The 18,635-nt window shown below is 49.4% G+C and overlaps 1 protein-coding gene across 1 annotated transcript in view; it reads right to left on the bottom strand.

Annotated features, from left to right (window-relative positions):
• Nucleotides 1–18,635, bottom strand: part of robo1 (roundabout, axon guidance receptor, homolog 1 (Drosophila)) — a 738,067-nt gene that overhangs the window by 603,435 nt on the left and 115,997 nt on the right. The window contains 1 exon segment of the mRNA XM_038801251.1: nt 12,596–12,723. Within this exon segment, the coding sequence (XP_038657179.1) occupies nt 12,596–12,692 (97 nt within the window). The 5' untranslated portion in view covers nt 12,693–12,723.

The raw sequence follows: 18,635 nt of genomic DNA, 5'->3' as shown, positions 1-18,635 counted from the left end.
ACCCTCTGACAGTGCAGCATTCCCTCAGTACTGACCCTCTGACAGTGCAGCACTCACTCAGTACTGACCCTCTGACAGTGCAGCACTCCCTCAGTACTGACCCTCTGACAGTGCGGCACTCCCTCAGTACTGACCCTCTGACAGTGCAGCACTCCCTCAGTACTGACCCTCTGACAGTGCAGCACTCCCTCAGTACTGACCCTCTGACAGTCCAGCACTCACTCAGTACTGACCCTCTGACAGTGCAGCACTCCCTCAGTACTGACCCTCTGACAGTGCAGCACTCCCCCACTACATACCCTCTGACAGTGCAGCATTCCCTCAGTACTGACCCTCTGACAGTGCAGCACTCACTCAGTACTGACCCTCTGACAGTGCAGCACTCCCTCAGTACTGAGCCTCTGACAGTGCAGCACTCCCTCAATACTGACCCTCTGACAGTGCAGCACTCCCTCAGTACTGACCCTATGACAGAGCAGCACTCCCTCAATACTGACCCTCTGACAGTGCGGCACTCCCCCACTACATACCCTCTGACAGTGCAGCACTCCCTCAGTACTGACCCTCTGACAGTGCAGCACTCACTCAGTACTGACCCTCTGACAGTGCAGCACTCCCTCAGTACTGAGCCTCTGACAGTGCAGCACTCCCTCAATACTGACCCTCTGACAGTGCGGCACTCCCCCACTACATACCCTCTGACAGTGCGGCACTCCCTCAGCACTGACCCTCTGACAGTGCAGCACTCCCTCAGTACTGACCCTCTGACTGTGCAGCACTCCCTCAGTACTGACCCTCTGACAGTGCAGCGCTCCCTCAGTACTGACCCACTGACAGTGTGGCACTCCCTCAGTACTGATCCTCTGACAATGCAGCACTCCCTCAGTACTGACCCTCTGACAGTGCAGCACTCCCTCAGCACTGACTCTCTGACAGTGCAGCACTCCCTCAGTACTGACCCTCTGACAGTGCGGCACTCCCCCACTACATACCCTCTGACAGTGCAGCACTCCCTCAGTACTGACCCTCTGACAGTGCAGCACTCACTCAGTACTGACCCTCTGACAGTGCAGCACTCCCTCAGTACTGAGCCTCTGACAGTGCAGCACTCCCTCAATACTGACCCTCTGACAGTGCGGCACTCCCCCACTACATACCCTCTGACAGTGCGGCACTCCCTCAGCACTGACCCTCTGACAGTGCAGCACTCCCTCAGTACTGACCCTCTGACAGTGCAGCACTCCCTCAGCACTGACTCTCTGACAGTGCAGCACTCCCTCAGTACTGACCCTCTGACAGTGCGGCACTCCCCCACTACATACGCTCTGACAGTGCAGCACTCCCTCAGTACTGACCCTCTGACAGTGCAGCACTCCCTCAGTACTGACCCTCTGACTGTGCAGCACTCCCTCAATACTGACCCTCTGACAGTGCAGCGCTCCCTCAGTACTAACCCTCTGACAGTGTGACACTCCCTCAGTACTGACCCTCTGACAGTGCAGCACTCCCTCAGTACTGACCCTCTGACAGTGCAGCACTCCCTCAGTACTGACTCTCTGACAGTGCAGCACTCCCTCAGTACTGACCCTCTGACAGTGCAGCACTCCCTCAGTACTGAACCTCTGACAGAGCAGCACTCCCTCAATACTGACCCTCTGACAGTGCGGCACTCCCCCACTACATACCCTCTGACAGTGCAGCACTCCCTCAGTACTGACCCTCTGACAGTGCGGCACTCCCTCAGTACTGACCCTCTGACAGTGCAGCTCTCCGTCAGTACTGACCCTCTGACAGTGCAGCGCTCCCTCAGTACTGACCCTCTGACAGTGCGGCGCTCCCTCAGTACTGACCCTCTGATAGTGCAGCGCTCCCTCAGTACTGACCCTCTGACAGTGCAGCGCTCCCTCAGTACTGACCCTCTGACAGTGCAGCACACCCTCAGTACTGACCCTCTGACAGTGCAGCGCTCCCTCAGTACTGACCCTCTGACAGTGCGGCACTCCCTCAGTACTGACTCTCTGACAGTGCAGCGCTCCCTCAGTACTGACCCTCTGACAGTGCGGCACTCCCTCAGTACTGACCCTCTGACAGTGCAGCACTCCCTCAGTACTGACCCTCTGACAGTGCAGCGCTCCCTCAGTACTGACCCTCTGACAGTGCAGCACACCCTCAGTACTGACCCTCTGACAGTGCAGCGCTCCCTCAGTACTGACCCTCTGACAGTGGGCTTTGTGGTCGTGTTACTGAAGTAAGAATTCAGAAGCCAAGACTCATGTTCTGTGGGCGTGGGGTTCAAATGTCACCACAGCAGCTGGTGGAATTTAAACAGACAAAACACATTCTGGAATTGAAAATTGGCCTCAGTAACAATGATGATGAAACTGTCGCTAATTGTTGGAGGAAGCCATGGATTTGACTGATGCCTTTTGGGAGGTGAATCTACTACCCTTCTTTCGAGCAGCCTACACGTGACCCCAGTCCCACGGCAATGTGGTTAGCTTGGTGAGTTTGAGGGTAATTAATGGCCAATCGCGGCTGCCATAAACTGTGGAAGAGAAAATAAAGAAAAAAAGAGCTGTTGCCCCTTTGTCGGGTATGGAGCTGATCCCCTTCTTCCAAGGTCACTGGAATTATCTATCTCAACAGATGAGGTTGGAATGAATCACATTCCCTCGGAGCCACACTAGATATTCATGGGGATCCTGCTGCTCTGTTATCTGCTGTCTGTGAGAACTCCAGAAACGATGGCAGGGAAATTTCAATTGAAAATGCTGCTGCATTATTAATAACTGTGATAATTCAGTGTTGTAACGTTTGCTTTTACAGAATTCCCTGATTTGTAGTTTACTGAATTGTTCTGCCCCCCCCCCCCCCCCCCCCCCGCAGCTCCCAACCCACACGCATGAACCCTCCCCAAGAGGCGCATAATAATTCTTTGGCCCTTGTTATTATTCTTACCATGTATTGCTTCGGTACTAGCACCAGCCCGGTCCATCAGAAGGAACTTAACTGGATCTCGGTCCCTGGAGCACAATGCCCGGCTTTCTATCATCTAACATGGCAGCTCACTGCTAATTCACAATAAAGAGTACTGACCAACTCCACAGTATTTCCTCCTTGCGCTCATTCCACTCTTGCCATCCACTCGGTGTCTCACCCTCCATCGCCATCCCTTCACATTTGCTCAATCCGGATATCTACTCATCTATTCTCATCTATCACACAAATCCCTAAATTCGATTCCAGTCTGTAACTCACACCCGGGTATCTGTCACTCGAAGTATCAACCACTCAAACCCCTATATTTGATTCCAGTCTGTAACTCACTCCCGGGCATCTGTTATTCCATATATAAACCACCCTGAACCCCTCGATTAGATTCCAGTCTGTAACTCACTCCCGGGTGTCTGTTATTCTATATATAAACTACCCCAAACCCCTCGATTAGATTCCAGTCTGTAACTCACTCCCGGGTAACTGTTATTCTATATATAAACTACCCCAAACTTCTTGATTAGATTCCAGTCTGCAACTCACTCTCGGGTATCTGTTATTCTATATATAATCCACCCCGAACCCCTTCGATTAGATTCCAGTCTGTAACTCACTCCCGGGTATCTGTTATTCTATATATAAACCATCCTGAACCCCTCGATTAGATTCCAGTCTGTAACTCACTCCCGGGTATCTGTTATTCTATATATAAACCACCCTGAGCCCCTCGATTACATTCCAGTCTGTAACTCACTCCCGGGTATCTGTTATTCTATATATAAACTACCCCAAACTTCTTGATTAGATTCCAGTCTGCAACTCACTCCCGGGTATCTGTTATTCTATATATAATCCACTCCCAAACCCTCGATTAGATTCCAGTCTGTAACTCACTCCCGGGCATCTGTTATTCCATATAAACCACCCTGAACCCCTCGATTAGATTCCAGTCTGTAACTCACTCCCAGGTATCTGTTATTCTATATATAAATCACCCTGAACCCCTCGATTAGATTCCAGTCTGTAACTCACTCCCAGGTATCTGTTATTCTATATATAAACCACCCCGAACCCCTCGATTAGATTCCAGTCTGTAACTCACTCCCGGGTATCTGTTATTCTATATATAAACCACCCCGAACCCCTCGATTAGATTCCAGTCTGTAACTCACTCCCGGGTATCTGTTATTCTATATATAAACCACCCCGAACCCCTCGATTAGATTCCAGTCTGTAACTCACTCCCGGGTATCTGTTATTCTATATATAAACCATCCCAAACCCCTCGATTAGATTCCAGTCTGTAACTCATTCCCGGGTATCTGTTATTCCATATAAACCACCCTGAACCCCTCGATTAGATTCCAGTCTGTAACTCACTCCCGGGTATCTGTGATTCTACATATAAACCACCCCGAACCCCTCGATTAGATTCCAGCCTGTAACTCACTCCTGGGTATCTGTTATTCTATATATAAACCACCCCGAACCCCTCGATTAGATTCCAGTCTGTAACTCACTCCCGGGTATCTGTTATTCTATATATAAACCACCCCGAACCCCTCGATTAGATTCCAGTCTGTAATTCACTCCCGGGTATCTGTTACTCTATATATAAACCATCCCGAACCCCTCGATTCGATTCCTTCATGTTGCTTATCCATTATAATGTTTGAGAAGACTGCTTCCCCGGAATGTGGATTCTGTCAGTTTTAGGCATGTGCTTGGCGTTGAATATGGATTTTCCCACCTTGCGCAGCTTCTCTGACAATTGATTTACTATTTCCCATAATCTTTCAATATCGTTGGCCATTGCAATATTAATGGCTCTTTGAGCCTGCACTCAGCACCTTCTCCGTGGTCTTTCGAGGCAAGTCTGACAGTCTGATCCCCTGCATTAGCACCACGATTGTGTAAACGCTCCATAATTCATTCTGTAGCTGGGCTTGGCACCCTGTGGGGGGTGAGTTGGAGGGGGGGGGGGGGGGGGGGGGTCGGGGAAATCAATTAAACTCACTGAAATGAAAAGTGACTGAAAAAGAATTGAAGTAGAGCGGGAGAGAGGAGCGTCTGACCGAAAGGGTTTTTTTTTCCAAGGGAGGAGAATTAAATAAATATTCCGTGTTGCAATCTGCTTCCTGATTGAAATAAGCTTTAAAGAAAATAAATCGGTTCGCCCAGAGAGAGGCACTGGGGGAATGCTGAATGAATTAGAGTACGACTTGGCAGAAACAATGCTATTCTCATTTTATCTGACACTTGGCACCGTTCCCGAATCAGCTTGGCACTACATCAGACTTGGCTGCTCTGTAATATTGAGCTCCCCCGCCAACCCCACCCCGTGCCCCGCCAACTTGGGGTTGCTATCCCGGCCCACGATCAAACTTGCAAATTTCACTCAGAATTGCAATCGGTCAGGGCAGTAGCTGCGACTGGTTTCCCCACAGCAAAGGAGGTCAAAGGGGCACAGAATGGTTACAGTGCAGAAGGAGGCCATTTGGCCTCTCGCACCTGTGCTGCTTCTCTGCACATTGCATTTTGGGAAGTCAAATCAAGGTAGGACTTTCACGGTGAATGGTAGGACCTGAGGGAGCATCGTGGAACAGAAGAACCTTGGAGTGAAGGTGCACGGTTCTCTCAAGGTGCAGTCACAGGTGGATAGGGCAGTGAAGGTGGCTTTTGGCATGCTGCCCTTCATCAGTCAGGGCATTGGGTGTCAAAGTTCGGACGTTACGTTGCAGCTGTGCAGGACGTTGGTGAGGCCGCACCTGGAGCATTGTGTTCAGTTTTGGGCATCTTGCTACAGGAAAGATGTTGCAGAAGAGATTTACAAGGATGTTGCCAGGACTCGAGGGACTGAGTTATCGGGAGAGTTTGGCCAGGCTAGGGCTTCTTCTTCGGAATGTAGGAGACTGAGGGGGTGATCTTATCGAGGTGTATAAGATCATCAGAGGCATGGATCGAGTGTCTTTTTCCCAGGGTTGGGGAATGGAGAACTAGAGGGCATAGGTTTACGTTAAGAGGGGGAAGAATTAATGGGAACATGAGGAGCAACCTTTTTACACAGAGGGCGGCACGTATGTGGAATGAGCTGCCGGAGGAAGTGGTTGAGGCAGGGACATTGACAATATTTAAAAGGGATTGGGACAGATACATGGATAGGAAAGGTTTATAGAGGGATATGGGCCAAATGCAGGCAAATGGGGTTAGCTAAGGTGGCCATTTTGGTTGGCATGGACCAATTTGAGCCGAAGGTCCTGTCTCCGTGCTGTAGATTCTATGATTCCATGATTCTACGTGCAGACGAGCTATTCCCACTCTGCAGCCCTTTCCCGGAGGTCCATAGATCCTTTTCTCCTCAGATGTTTTCCCAATTCCCCTTTGAAAGCCTCGATTGACCCCGCCTCCCCCCTCACTCCCAGGCTGTGCATTCCGGATCCGAACAACTGGTTGCGTTTGCCTCGCTCAAGTCTTCTCCAAACCTTCTCTCACAACAGAGCCCTGGTTTCTCCAATCTATCCGTGTCACTGAAATCCTGGGAATCATTCACTTGAATCTTTTCTGCAATCTTCACATCCTTCCTAAAGTGCACAGCCCATAACCGGACACAGTCCTCCAGTTGTGGTCGAACCAGTGGTTAATAAAGGTTCACCATACCTTCCTTCCACTTTATACATCTATTTATGAAGCCCAGGGTGCCAAATGATTTTCAAAAGATTTCTCAACCTGTCCTGCAAACTTTAATTATTTGTACACTTACACCCACAGGTTCCTCGGCTCCTGTACCTGTGACATTATGAGAAATGTACAGAACTGTAAGGGTTAATGTTATGTCGGAATCAACCACTAGAGGGAGCTAGATGCACAACTATATAAAGCTTGAATTCTAAGCCTTCTGGGAGAGAGTTGAGGAGAAGGCCAGAGAACAGACTGTAGGAAAGATAGTGGCCAGGATTCTCCGCCGGCGGGATTCTCTGTTATGCCGGCGCCCGGGGGCTTCCCGACGGCGTGGGGCTGCCCCACAATGGGAAACCCCATTGACCGGCCGGCGTAACGGAGAATCCGGCCGGCCGGTCGGGGCAGAAATGTGGCGCGGCGGGGCGGAGAATCCCGTCCAGTGTGAGTGAGAGCAGATCATAGTTATTGTATTAGTGTAGAGATTAGTGTTAGATGAGTGCAGATTGTATGATTATTGTCAATTGTTTATTATGTAGAAATAAGAGTCGAATTCAATTAAGTAATGTAAATAAATCTTTAGCTTTGTTTGTTATAAAAGCTAGGTGTGGTCTTTGTGAACACTACTCCAACCATCCGAGGATCTGATCAGATTAGTATGGTACTGTTTAGCACACTGGGCTAAACCGCTGGCTTTGAAAGCAGACCAAGGCAGGCCAGCAGCACGGTTCAATTCCTGTAACAGCCTCCCCAAACAGGCGCCGGAATGTGGCGACTAGGGGCTTTTCACTGTAACTTCATTGAAGCCTACTCATGACAATAAGCGATTTTCATTTCATCAACACAAAGAACTCACAGTACCTCCTTGAGAATTACATCCTCTGTTTTGCATTGTCTCTCCTCATCATTCCTACCAAAATGAATCACTTCATGCTTCTAAGCATTAAATCTAACCTGCCAAGGGATGATTTATTAGTATGGTACCAGGGTTGAGCAACGTCAGCAATGAGCAGAGATTACAGAACAACAGCGTGCATTTATGTAGCGCCTTTAAGTAAAATTCAATGTCCTGAGGTGCTTCGTCGGAACATTAACGAGCAAACTTTGACACTGGGTCAGGAAGTCAAAGGTTTCTTGAGAAGTGTGTTAAAGGAGAATGGAGAGGTAGAGAGGCAGAGAGGTTAAGGGATGCAGTTCCAGAGCTAAATGCACAGCCACCAATGACGGAGTAATGTTAATCGCCGGGTAGGCCAATGGATACAAGTGGAAGAAAGCAGCAGTTGAAAGAGCTTATTGGGTTGGAGGGGTTTACAGAGATAGGGAGGGATTTTAAATATAGTGGTCTCCCAGAGCTCAGAAGGTACCAAATAGCTTCAGAGGCAATGTTGTAATGTCGGAAATACAGCAACCAATTTATACACAGGAAGCTCCCAGAAACAGCAATGTGATAATGAACAGGTTCACCAATTTTTCAAGTGATGTTGGGATGAGGGAAAAACCTTGATGAGGGAACCTGGGAGAACCACCTTGCTCATGACAGATTCACAGAACTGTTACGCTTCAGGAAGCCATTCGGCCCATTGTCTTTGTATCGGCTCTCCAAACGAGCGCCATGACTTAGTGCCATTCCCCTGCCTTTTCCCCGTACCCCTGCACACCGGTTCTAATCAAGTAATCAGCCATGCCCTCCTGAATGCCTCGATTGGAGCTCCCTCCACCACACCGACAGGCCGTGGCATTCCAGACTCCAACCACTCGCTGTCTGAAAACGTTTCTTCTCTTCCTTAAAATGGTGGCCACGGGACCTTTCCTGGAGCAGTTGGTAACTCAAACTAAAGCACTCAAAAAATAAGGATTGGCAAAGCTTGTCAAAGAGCTGGAGGGGCCTGAGATTCCTCTCATCTTGCTGGGCATTTTTCGGAACTATGAAGGAACGGACCATGCGCAACATGAGGTGGGCTCAGAACACGCAAGAAACTCCATAGAATGTCCATTTTCACAGATAAAGCAAATGGGATTGGATTGGATTGGATTTGTTTATTGTCACGTGTCCCGTGGTACACGAGGTGAAAAGGATTATTCTGCGAGCAGCTCAACAGATCATTAAGTACATGAAATGAAAAGGAAATAAAAGAAAATACATAATAGGGCAACACAAGGAACACAATGTAACTACGTAAGCACCGGTATCGGGTTAAGCATACAATTTGTTGCTGCCCTGAGCGCGATTGCTAGCGGTTCGATTGCTAGTGCGAACAGCAGCGGGGACAGTGGGCATCCTTGTCTGGTGCCCCTGTGCAGCTGGAAGTATTGGGAGTTGGTATTGTTGGTCCGTACACTTGCCATAGGAGCGTTGTATAGGAGCTTTACCCAAGCGGTGAACCCTGTTCCAAGCCCGAACCGCTCCAGTACCTCTATGAGGTATTTCCATTCGACTCTGTCGAAGGCCTTTTGTAGGAAGAGTCTTTGATTATGCTGACTGCTTTCCCCAGGCAGCGGGAGGTATAATGGAGTCAATGGACTGGGCTGTGTTCACAACTCTCTGTAGTTTCTTGCGGTCCTGGGCTGAGCAGTTGCCATACCAGGCTGTGATGCAGCCAGATAGGATGCTTTCTATGGTGCATCTGTAAAAGTTGGTAAGGGTTAATGTGGACATGCCGAATTTCCTTAGTTTCCTCAGGAGGTATAGGCGCTGTTGTGCTTTCTTGGTGGTAGCGATTCGGTAGCGAAATGGGTAGAGATTTGTTGGTATGATCTCAATCTAAAAAAATTTCCTGAGCTCATTCCAATTTGGGCAAATCCCATTCCTCATCACCATGAACATACAAATTAGGAGCAGGAAGAGGCCATTCGGCCCATCGAGCCTGCTCTGCCATTTGAGACGATCATGGCTGATCTGACTGTGGTCTAAATGCCACTATCCTGTGGACCCACAATATCCATTGACTCCCTTGTTAGGCAATCATAGAATCCCTACAGTGCAGGAGCCCATTCGGCCCATCGAGTCTGCACCAACCCTCTGAAAGTGTACTTCACCCAAGCTCACTCACCCGCCCTATCCTACTGAACCCTTAATCTAACCTATACATATTTTGAACACTAAGGGGCGATTTAGCAAGGCCAATACATCTAACCTGCGTACCGTTGGATGATGAGAGGAAACCGAAGCATCCGGAGAAAACCCATGCAGACATGGTGAGAAAGTGCAAACTCCACACAGTCACCCGAGGCCAGAACCTGGGTCCCTGGCACATTGTGCCACTGTGCTGACTATCTATCTATCTAAATAATCAGCCTTAAAAATAGTACATGACCCAACCTCTACTGCTCTCTGAGAATGCGAGCTTCATAGTCTAGACCCTCTGAGAGAATTTATTTTCCCTCATCTCGATCTTAAACGAGAGACCCCGTATTTTTAAACAGTCTCCCCTAAGTTGTAGGGCGCGATTCTCCGCTCCCGGGAAAAATCGGGAGGGCCGTCGTGGCGAGGAGCGGCGCTCCGTATCTCTCGGCCGCCGGGCGGCGTGCCGAGAGTGACAGGACGGCGGCGCCTATGTGGCGTCAGCCGCGCATGCGCAGGTTGGCCAGCTCGAACCCGTGCATGCGCGGTGACCGTTTTTCCCCTCAGCCGCCCCGCAAGACGTGGCGGCTTGACCTTGCGGGGCGGCGGAGGGGAAATAGTGCATTTGATTGAGACGCCGGCCCGACGATCGGTGGGCACTGATCGTGGGCCTGTCCCCTCCCGAGCACAGTCGTAGTGCTCATTCCCCACCAGGCCCCCTACAAGCCCCAAACGGGCATCTCACGGAGTTTTCACGACGGCAGCGACCAGGTGTGGTTGCCGCCGTCGTGAAATGGTCCCGAACGGCAGGCCGCTCTGCCCATCCGGGTCGGAGAATCGCCAGTCGCCGTGCAAAACGGCGAGCAGCGATTCTTCCGAGCGGGGGATGGGAGAATCGCGGGGGGCGCCTGGGGGTCGTGAAATTAGTTGGGGGGCCCTCCCACGATTCTCCCACGCGGCGTGGGGAGCGGACAATCGCGCCCGTAGTCTCCCCCACAAGGGGGAACATTTCCGCAGCATCCACCCTGTCAACTATCCAGATGTGGTTCAGATCTAACGCCCTGTACAACTGCCGCAAAAAGTCCTTACTTTAATATTCCATTCCCCTTACAATAAACACCATCTTTCCATTTGCCTTTCTGATCACGCACTGTTCCTGCAAACTGACATTTTGTGATTCATGTACCTGGACACCCAGATCCCTCTACACCTCCGAGTTCAGTCATCTCTCTCCATTTAAATTAGATTCTGCTTCTCTGTTCTTCCTGCCAAAGCAAATAACTTCACATTTGCTCAAATTATATTCCATTGTCCATATTGTTTGCAGACCCCTTATGTCCTCTTCACAATTTACTTTCCGACATACATGTGTGTCATTGATATAGATGGTGAATAGTTGAGGTCCCAGCGCTGATCCCTCTGGCGCTCCAGTTGTTACAACTTGCTAAACCGGAAATGATCCAGTTATGCACAATCTTTGTTTCCTGTTAGCTAACCAATCCTCCATCCATGTTAATAGATTACTCCCTACACCATGAGCTCTGAGAATGTGCGTATCCTTTCAAGAGAGAGTTCTCACATGCAACGTCACATGCATGTGCGACCTCCGACCCGGACGTGCGGGGGCCCGTATCTGCAGCACAAGGGTTTACTCCTGGTCCCTGCTAGCCCCCTGCACGGCTGGGAAATCGTGTCCCTTTGATCCAGGATTTTCAGGAGTAAAACTCCACCGTTCTGACACCGGCGTGGGGAACATAGTCCCAAAAACGGAGATTCCAGCCCAACCTCCACAAATAATAAATCCTGATTTGTTAAAACAATTGAACATTGCACTCTTTCCACTGAGATCTCGGAAGCTGTCACACTCCAGGAGTTGATCATTTGCCCCAATCGGGGACTCAACAAGGCTTTGTTGCAGCGAACTATACCCCACAGGGGGCAGTGTCTATGGAATTTACCCCAACAGGGGGCAGTGTCTGTGGAATTTACCCCAACAGGGGGCAGTGTCTGTGGAATTTACCCCAACAGAGGGCAGTGTCTATGGAATGTACCCCAACAGAGGGCACTGTCTATGGAATTTACCCCAACAGGGGGCAGTGTCTGTGGAATTTAACCCAACAGGGGGCAGTGTCTGTGGAATTTACCCCAACAGGGGGCAGTGTCTGTGGAATTTACCCCAACAGGGGGCAGTGTCTGTGGAATTTAATAATAATAATCTTTATTATTGTCACAAGTAGGCTTACATTAACACTGCCATGAAAATTCCCTCTCACACCTGTTCGGGTGCACGGAGGGAGAATTCAGAATGTCCAAACTATCCAGCAAGTAGGTCTTTCGGGGTTTTGTGAGAGGAAACCGGAGGGCCCGGAGGAAACCCACGCAGACACGGGGAAAACGTGCAGACAGTGACCCAAGCGAGATTCGAACCTGGGACCCTGGCGCTGGTAAGCAGCAGCACTAACCACTGTGCTACCGTGCCGCTCATACTCCAACAAGCGTCGGTATTTGTGGAATTTACCCGAACGGGGGACCTTGTGTGGAATTTACCCCAACAGGGGGTTACTGCCACAGGAGAGGATTGAAGCAAATGAAGATGAGTTGATCACTGTTTACAGCTGACAGGTGGTTTTATTTCCTCAGGGTTACTGCAGGACGCAAACAAACGGCAGGAAAATATTTCAGTGGCGATGACAAGTGCGCAACGGAAGAAGCACAGATTGGTGACACGCAGACAGAGAGAGACACACCAACATAGACAGACAGATACGCAGAGTGACAGCACAGGGGGAAATCCCGGGCGCGAGGGGGAGAGTTGGGGGTGGGGGGGGTGGGGAATGGGGACAGGAATCAGGAGGCTTCCCTCACCTGAGTCGATCTGCCACACAGACAGGTGCTGCGAGGTTACCAATTGGAGAATGAAGACAACAGCGAGGCAAACGGCTCCTCTCCATCGCTCCCTCATGGTGTGGGACTCTCTCACATCACAGTCAGCCCTGTGCAGGAGGAAAAACAGAGACACACACCTTAATTTAACCAGACCATGAATACTTTACATCGAAACAGGTCATTCGGCCCAGCTGGTCCCTGCTGGTACTTATGCACCACACCAGCCTCTTTGAATCCATCTTCATGCCACCCAGTCACCATCTCCCTCTATTCCTCTCCCTCATGTGTTTGTCCAGTTTCTCCCTGCATGTATCTTTCTACGAGCTCTATTTTATTGTCCCGTAAATATAAATCCTGATTTTCTTCCCTCTGGACACCAGGGATGAGGGACTTCAGTTACGTGAAGAGACAGGAAAAGCTGGGATTGGCCCCTTCACAACAGAGCAGGTTGATGGATGTGTTCAAAATCCCAGGCTGCCGCACAGGCACACACCCATACAGTTTGGCAGGAACACTGGTCATAAATATAAGATTATAATCAGCTCAAGAGGGAGTTCAGGGAAATCTCTTTACCCAGAGAGTGGTGAGAATGTGGAAATCACTACCTGGGAGTGGTTGGGGCGAATAACACAGAGGCATTTAAAGGGAAACTGGGTAAAATGGACACGGTGGCACAGTGGTTAGCACTGCTGCCTCACAGTGCCAGGGGCCCGGGTTTGATTCCGGCCTCGGATGACTCTGTAAAGTTTGCTCTCTCCCCCCCCCCCCACCCCGTGTCTGCGTGGGTTGCCTCCGGGTGCTCCGGTTTCCTCCCACAATCCAAAGATGTGCAGGTTAGGTGGATTGGCCATGCTAAATTGCTCCTTAGTGTCCCAAGGCGTGGGGGTTAGGTGGGGTCACGGGGATAGGTCGGCAGAATGAGCCTAGGTGGGATGCTCTTATGGGGAGTCGGGGCAGATTGGATGGGCTGAGCGGATTCCTTCTGCATTGTAGGGATTCGAGGACAAGAGGGAGAAAGGAATAAGAGAAGATGGTGACCGGGAGAGATGAGGATGGGTGACAAGAGGTTCTAGTGGAATGTAAATACCAGCCTCGGCCCATTGGGATGAAGGGCCCGTTTCTTTTTTTTAAAACTATTTTTATTCTCCTTTTTCACATTTCCTCCCAAATGTACACCCACCAACAATAACCAATAATCAGCACCAAATATGTCAATCCCCATATCAATAACAACAACCCCATCCTCCCACCAAACCCCAAACATTAATCCGCATGTTCACACAAACAAATGACACAGTTAACACACACCGCCCCCCCTCCCCCCAAGCCTCCCACCCACCCCCCCCCCCAACTAATGTTCGATGTTATCCAGTTCCTGAAAGCGCATAATGAATAATGACCATGAATTGTAGAACCCCTCCATCCTTCCCCTCAGTTCAAACTTAACCTTCTCAAGAGTCAAGAATTCCAACAGGTCCCCCCCGCCACACCAGGACACAGGGTTGAGAGGTTTCTCTCCAACCCATCAGGATCTGCCTTCGGGCGATCAACGAGGCGAAGGCTACAACATCTGCCTCCGCAACCGTTTCCAACCCTGGCTGGTATGACACCCCGAATATAGCCTCCCGCGGGCCCAGGTCCAGTTTCACGTGCACCACTTTAGAGATTACCCTAAACACCTCCTTCCAGTAACCCTCCAGCTTTGGACAGGACCAAAACATATGAGCGTGATTAACGGGAACTGCCCCCCCCCCCCCCCCCCCGGCAACGCTCACACACATCTTCTACTCCTTCAAAGAATCGGCTCATCCTCGCCCTTGTGAGATGTGCTCTGTATTCCACCTTCAGCTGTATCAGCCCCAACCTCGCGCACGAGGTGGAGGCATTCACTCTCCGGAACACCTCACACCAGAACCCCTCCTCCATATCCTCTCCCAACTCTTCCTCCCACTTTGCTTTGATCCCTTCCAGCGGTGCCTTCTCCTCTTCCAAAATAGCTCCGTAAACTGCCGACACTACCCCTTCTCCAGTCCCCCTGTCGTCAGCACCTCCTCCAGCAATGTGGAGGCCGGCTCCACCGGGAAGCTCTGTATCCCCTTTCTGGCAAAGTCTCGAACCTGCAGAAGTGCCCGTTTTTGTGCTGTATATTCAGTGTGATTGTTTTGAGAGAACAAATGAGGATAATCTATTACTTGGGTGCAGAGCGTTTGTTAAGTAGAGGACACAGATTTAAGGGTACATGAGGAAACATTTTTTACATGGCGAGTTGTGGAGTGGACGGTCTGAAAGGGTGGATTCCACAGGAATATTAAAAGGAATATCTACTTGAAGGGAACATATGTGTAATGCTCTGGAGAAAGGCAGGATGTTGGGAGCAATTTGATGGGTCTATCACAGAGTTGGCACAGACGTGATGGGCCAAATGGCCTTCTTTCGTAGCGTTCTATTATTCAATGATTAAAAATACCAAGCTAAACCTCCGTCGCTCCCTGTCCTCCTCTCCACTAATTAAAATCTTTTGAACTCAATCTTTGCCATTATTTGGTCTCTCTGGTTGGTTAGAAAGGAAACACCTCACGGTTAACGGATGAGGTCACAATTTTCCTTTGCCCCGCCACCTCCCCCAATCCCTGAAAATCATCTGCGGAGTTCAGTTATCCCACAGAGAGAGCCCTGGGAGGGAGCTAGTCTCCGCTTCTATTGTAACAGTGGGTCCTGGCGTTTGACTCCACTCTCGCCTTCACAATCTGAATCATTACTGCAATCAATGACAGATTAAACTGCCGATGCCCAGGGGAGAGATGCAGGAGGCTATGTGCACGGTTGGGGGGGGGGGGGGGGGGGGGGTGAATATAGAGAGAGATAATTCCCTGTAAGGAATGCAAAACATTTAATCGATGCATTGCATTCCTCAATCCACCGGTGGGATCTTTTAGGCAACATTAGTAAATGAACTCCTATAGAGACATCACAGAGAGTGTGAATCTTAGTCTCACAGTGGCTGGCAACCACCAGCGACACTCCCAACTCACTCAGAGTTGTATTTATATTGGACTTGATTTAACCGGATAAAATCTATGTCCGGTTTTGGGCCTGTTTAGAAGGGTGTTTCTCAGTATCTGCTGCTCCTTTGCTGGGGGGTTTAATTTGGCCTCGGAGAGTTTCTCTCTGCCGAGGTCACATTTGGGTCAGTTCCTGCCAAGGGCCGAGCAGGGGAGGTTCCTCGCAGATCAGGGCGCCATTTTGTCTGGCTGCCCCGATCTCCCCCCTCCCCCCGCTTTTCAGCCACCACCCCCCCCCCCATTTTCAACCACCCCTCCTTGCCCCCTGCAACCATGGGGAGGCGTCCAGGAGGACCCCCTCAGTTGCCCTCCACCTGGTAAGGTCCCCCTGGGCATGATCCCTGGCAGCGTCAACCTGGCAGTGCTATCTGGGCTAAATTGCTGGCTTTGAAAGCAGACCAAGGCAGGCCAGCAGCACGGTTCAATTCCCGTACCAGCCTCCCCGAACAGGCGGCGGAATGTGGCGACTAGGGGCTTTTCACAGTAACTTCATTTGAAGCCTACACGTGACAATAAGCCATTTTCATTTTCATTTCATTTCAAATCTCACACGAGGCCTATCACGAGAATCAATGACCTCGTCCTCACACCAATGGGGAAGCGACGATGCCGTTAAATCGCTCCCATAGCACCTTTCACAACCAAAAGACAATCTAAACACACGTTACAGCCAATGGAGAACTTTTGAAGTGGAGCCACGGTTGTAAATCACAGCTGATTCGCTCCTGGAAAACCCCCACAAACAGCAACCTGATAATGAGCAGCTCATTACCTTTTGTGAGGTCGATCGGGAGATAGATAATGAAGAGGACACTGCGGAGAACTCTCCTGCTCCTCTTCAAAATAGTACCTGTGGTGTTCTTTGTGTTGCTGAATTCAGGATGGTTGGCGTAGTGTTGACAAGGACCACAAAATAACTGGAACTTGAACAAAGCTATAAATCTATTGACACTATTAACTTGGATTAGACACGTACTTCAAAATAATACAGTTGATTGTTAACATATAAACTACACTCATCTACAACTAATCTTAATACTGTTATAAACTATGATCTGCTCTTACTCACACTATCTATACTTCTGTCTGTCTCTAGCTAACTCCAGCACTACTCTCCCCCAAGGCTTAGCATCAATTTCTTTTTTTTAATTTTGAGTACCCAATTTAAATTTTCTTTCCAATTAAGGAGCAATTTAGCATGGCCAATCCACCTAACCGGCACATCTTTGGGTTGTGGGGGTGAAACCCACGCAGACATGGGAAGAATGTGCACAATCCACATGGACAGTGACCCAGGGCTGGGATTCAAACCCGGGTCCTCAGTGTCACAGTCACAGTGCTAACCACTGCACCACATGCCACCCTAGGCTTAGCATCGATGCCTTCTATACTTGTATCTGTAGCTCCCTCTAGTGGCTATGCTCGACATTTCATTAACCCTTGCAGTGTTTACAGTTCTGATAATACCACAGTACTAAGGACCTTTTACATCCACGTTGACACCTCATTGGAAAGGCAAAGCCTCCGACAGTGCAGAATTCCCTCAACACTGCACTGTGGTGTCAGTCTAGATTTCTGCTCTCATGGGACTTGAACCCATTGCCTTGTGACTCGGGTGAGGGTGGTATCAACTGAACCTGCTGATGTACAAGGAAATCCAACTGGGGACACAAAAAGAGAGCGCGCAAAGTATAGAAGCTAGGAACTAGAAATGTAGACTGCAAACCAAGAGATACAGTTGAAATACAGAGCACGAAGGTACATAGAATTTACAGCACAGAAATAGGCCACTCAGCCCATTTGCTCCCTGCTGGTATTTATGTTGCACACACATCTCCTCCCACCCACCTGCATCTCACCCTATCAACGACCCGAACATCACTGGTAGGGAAGTTGCTCGAGTCCATTATCAAGGACTATTTCATAGCCCAGCATTTGGAAAGCAGTGGTTTAATCGGACAAAGTCAACATGGATTTACAAAAAGAAAATCATGCTTGACAAATCTACTGGAATTCTTTGAAGATGTAGCTAGTAGAGTTGACCAGGGAGAACCAGTGGATGTGGTTTATTTAGACTTGCAGAAGGCTTTCGACAAAGTCTCACATAACAGATTTCTATGTAAAGTTAAAGCGCATGGATTGTGGGTAGTGTCTTGAGATGGATAGAAAGCTGGTTAGCAAACGGGAAGCAAAAAGTCAGAATAAATGGGTCTTTTTCCGATTGGCAGGCAGTGACGAGGGGGGACGGGGTGCTGCAGGGATCTGTGCTGGGACCCCAACTTTTCACATTATATATTAATGATTTGGACGAAGGAACTAAATTTATTATCTCCAAATTTGCAGCTGATACAAAGTTGGGTGGGAGGGTGAGCTGTGAGGAGGATGCAGAGATGCTCCAGCGGGATTTGGACAGGCTGAGTGAGTGGGCAGATACATGGCAGATACAGTATAATGTGGATAAATCTGAGATTATATGCTTTGGTAGCAAAGATAGGAAGGCAGATTATTATTTGCATGGGTGCAAATTGAGAGAGGTGGATACTCAGCGAGACCTTCGTGTCCTCGTGCATCAGTCGCTGAAAGTAAGTGCGCAGGTACAGCAGGCAGTAAAGAAAGCAAATGGTATGTTAGCCTTCAAATGAGAGGATTTGAGTACAGGAATAGAGATATTTCACTGCAATTGTACAGGGCACTGGTGAGGTCACACCTGGAGTATTGTGTGCAGATTTGGTGTCCTTATCTGAGGAAGGATGTTCTTGCTGTGGAGGGAGTGCAGCGAAGGTTTACCAGGCTGATTCCTGGGATGGTGGGACTGTCAGATGAGGAGAGACGACATCGGTTAGGATTATATTAATTGGAGTTTGGAAGAGTGAGAGGGGATCTCATAGAAACTTATAAAATTCTAACAGGATCAGACAGGGTAGATTCAGAAAGAATGTTCCCGATGGTGGGGGAGT

Source organism: Scyliorhinus canicula, chromosome 7 (assembly GCF_902713615.1).
Source record: "Scyliorhinus canicula chromosome 7, sScyCan1.1, whole genome shotgun sequence".
Classification (NCBI taxonomy): Eukaryota; Metazoa; Chordata; class Chondrichthyes; order Carcharhiniformes; family Scyliorhinidae; genus Scyliorhinus; species Scyliorhinus canicula.
Note: the sequence above shows the minus strand (reverse complement) of the source record. Positions and strands in the feature narration are given on the sequence as shown.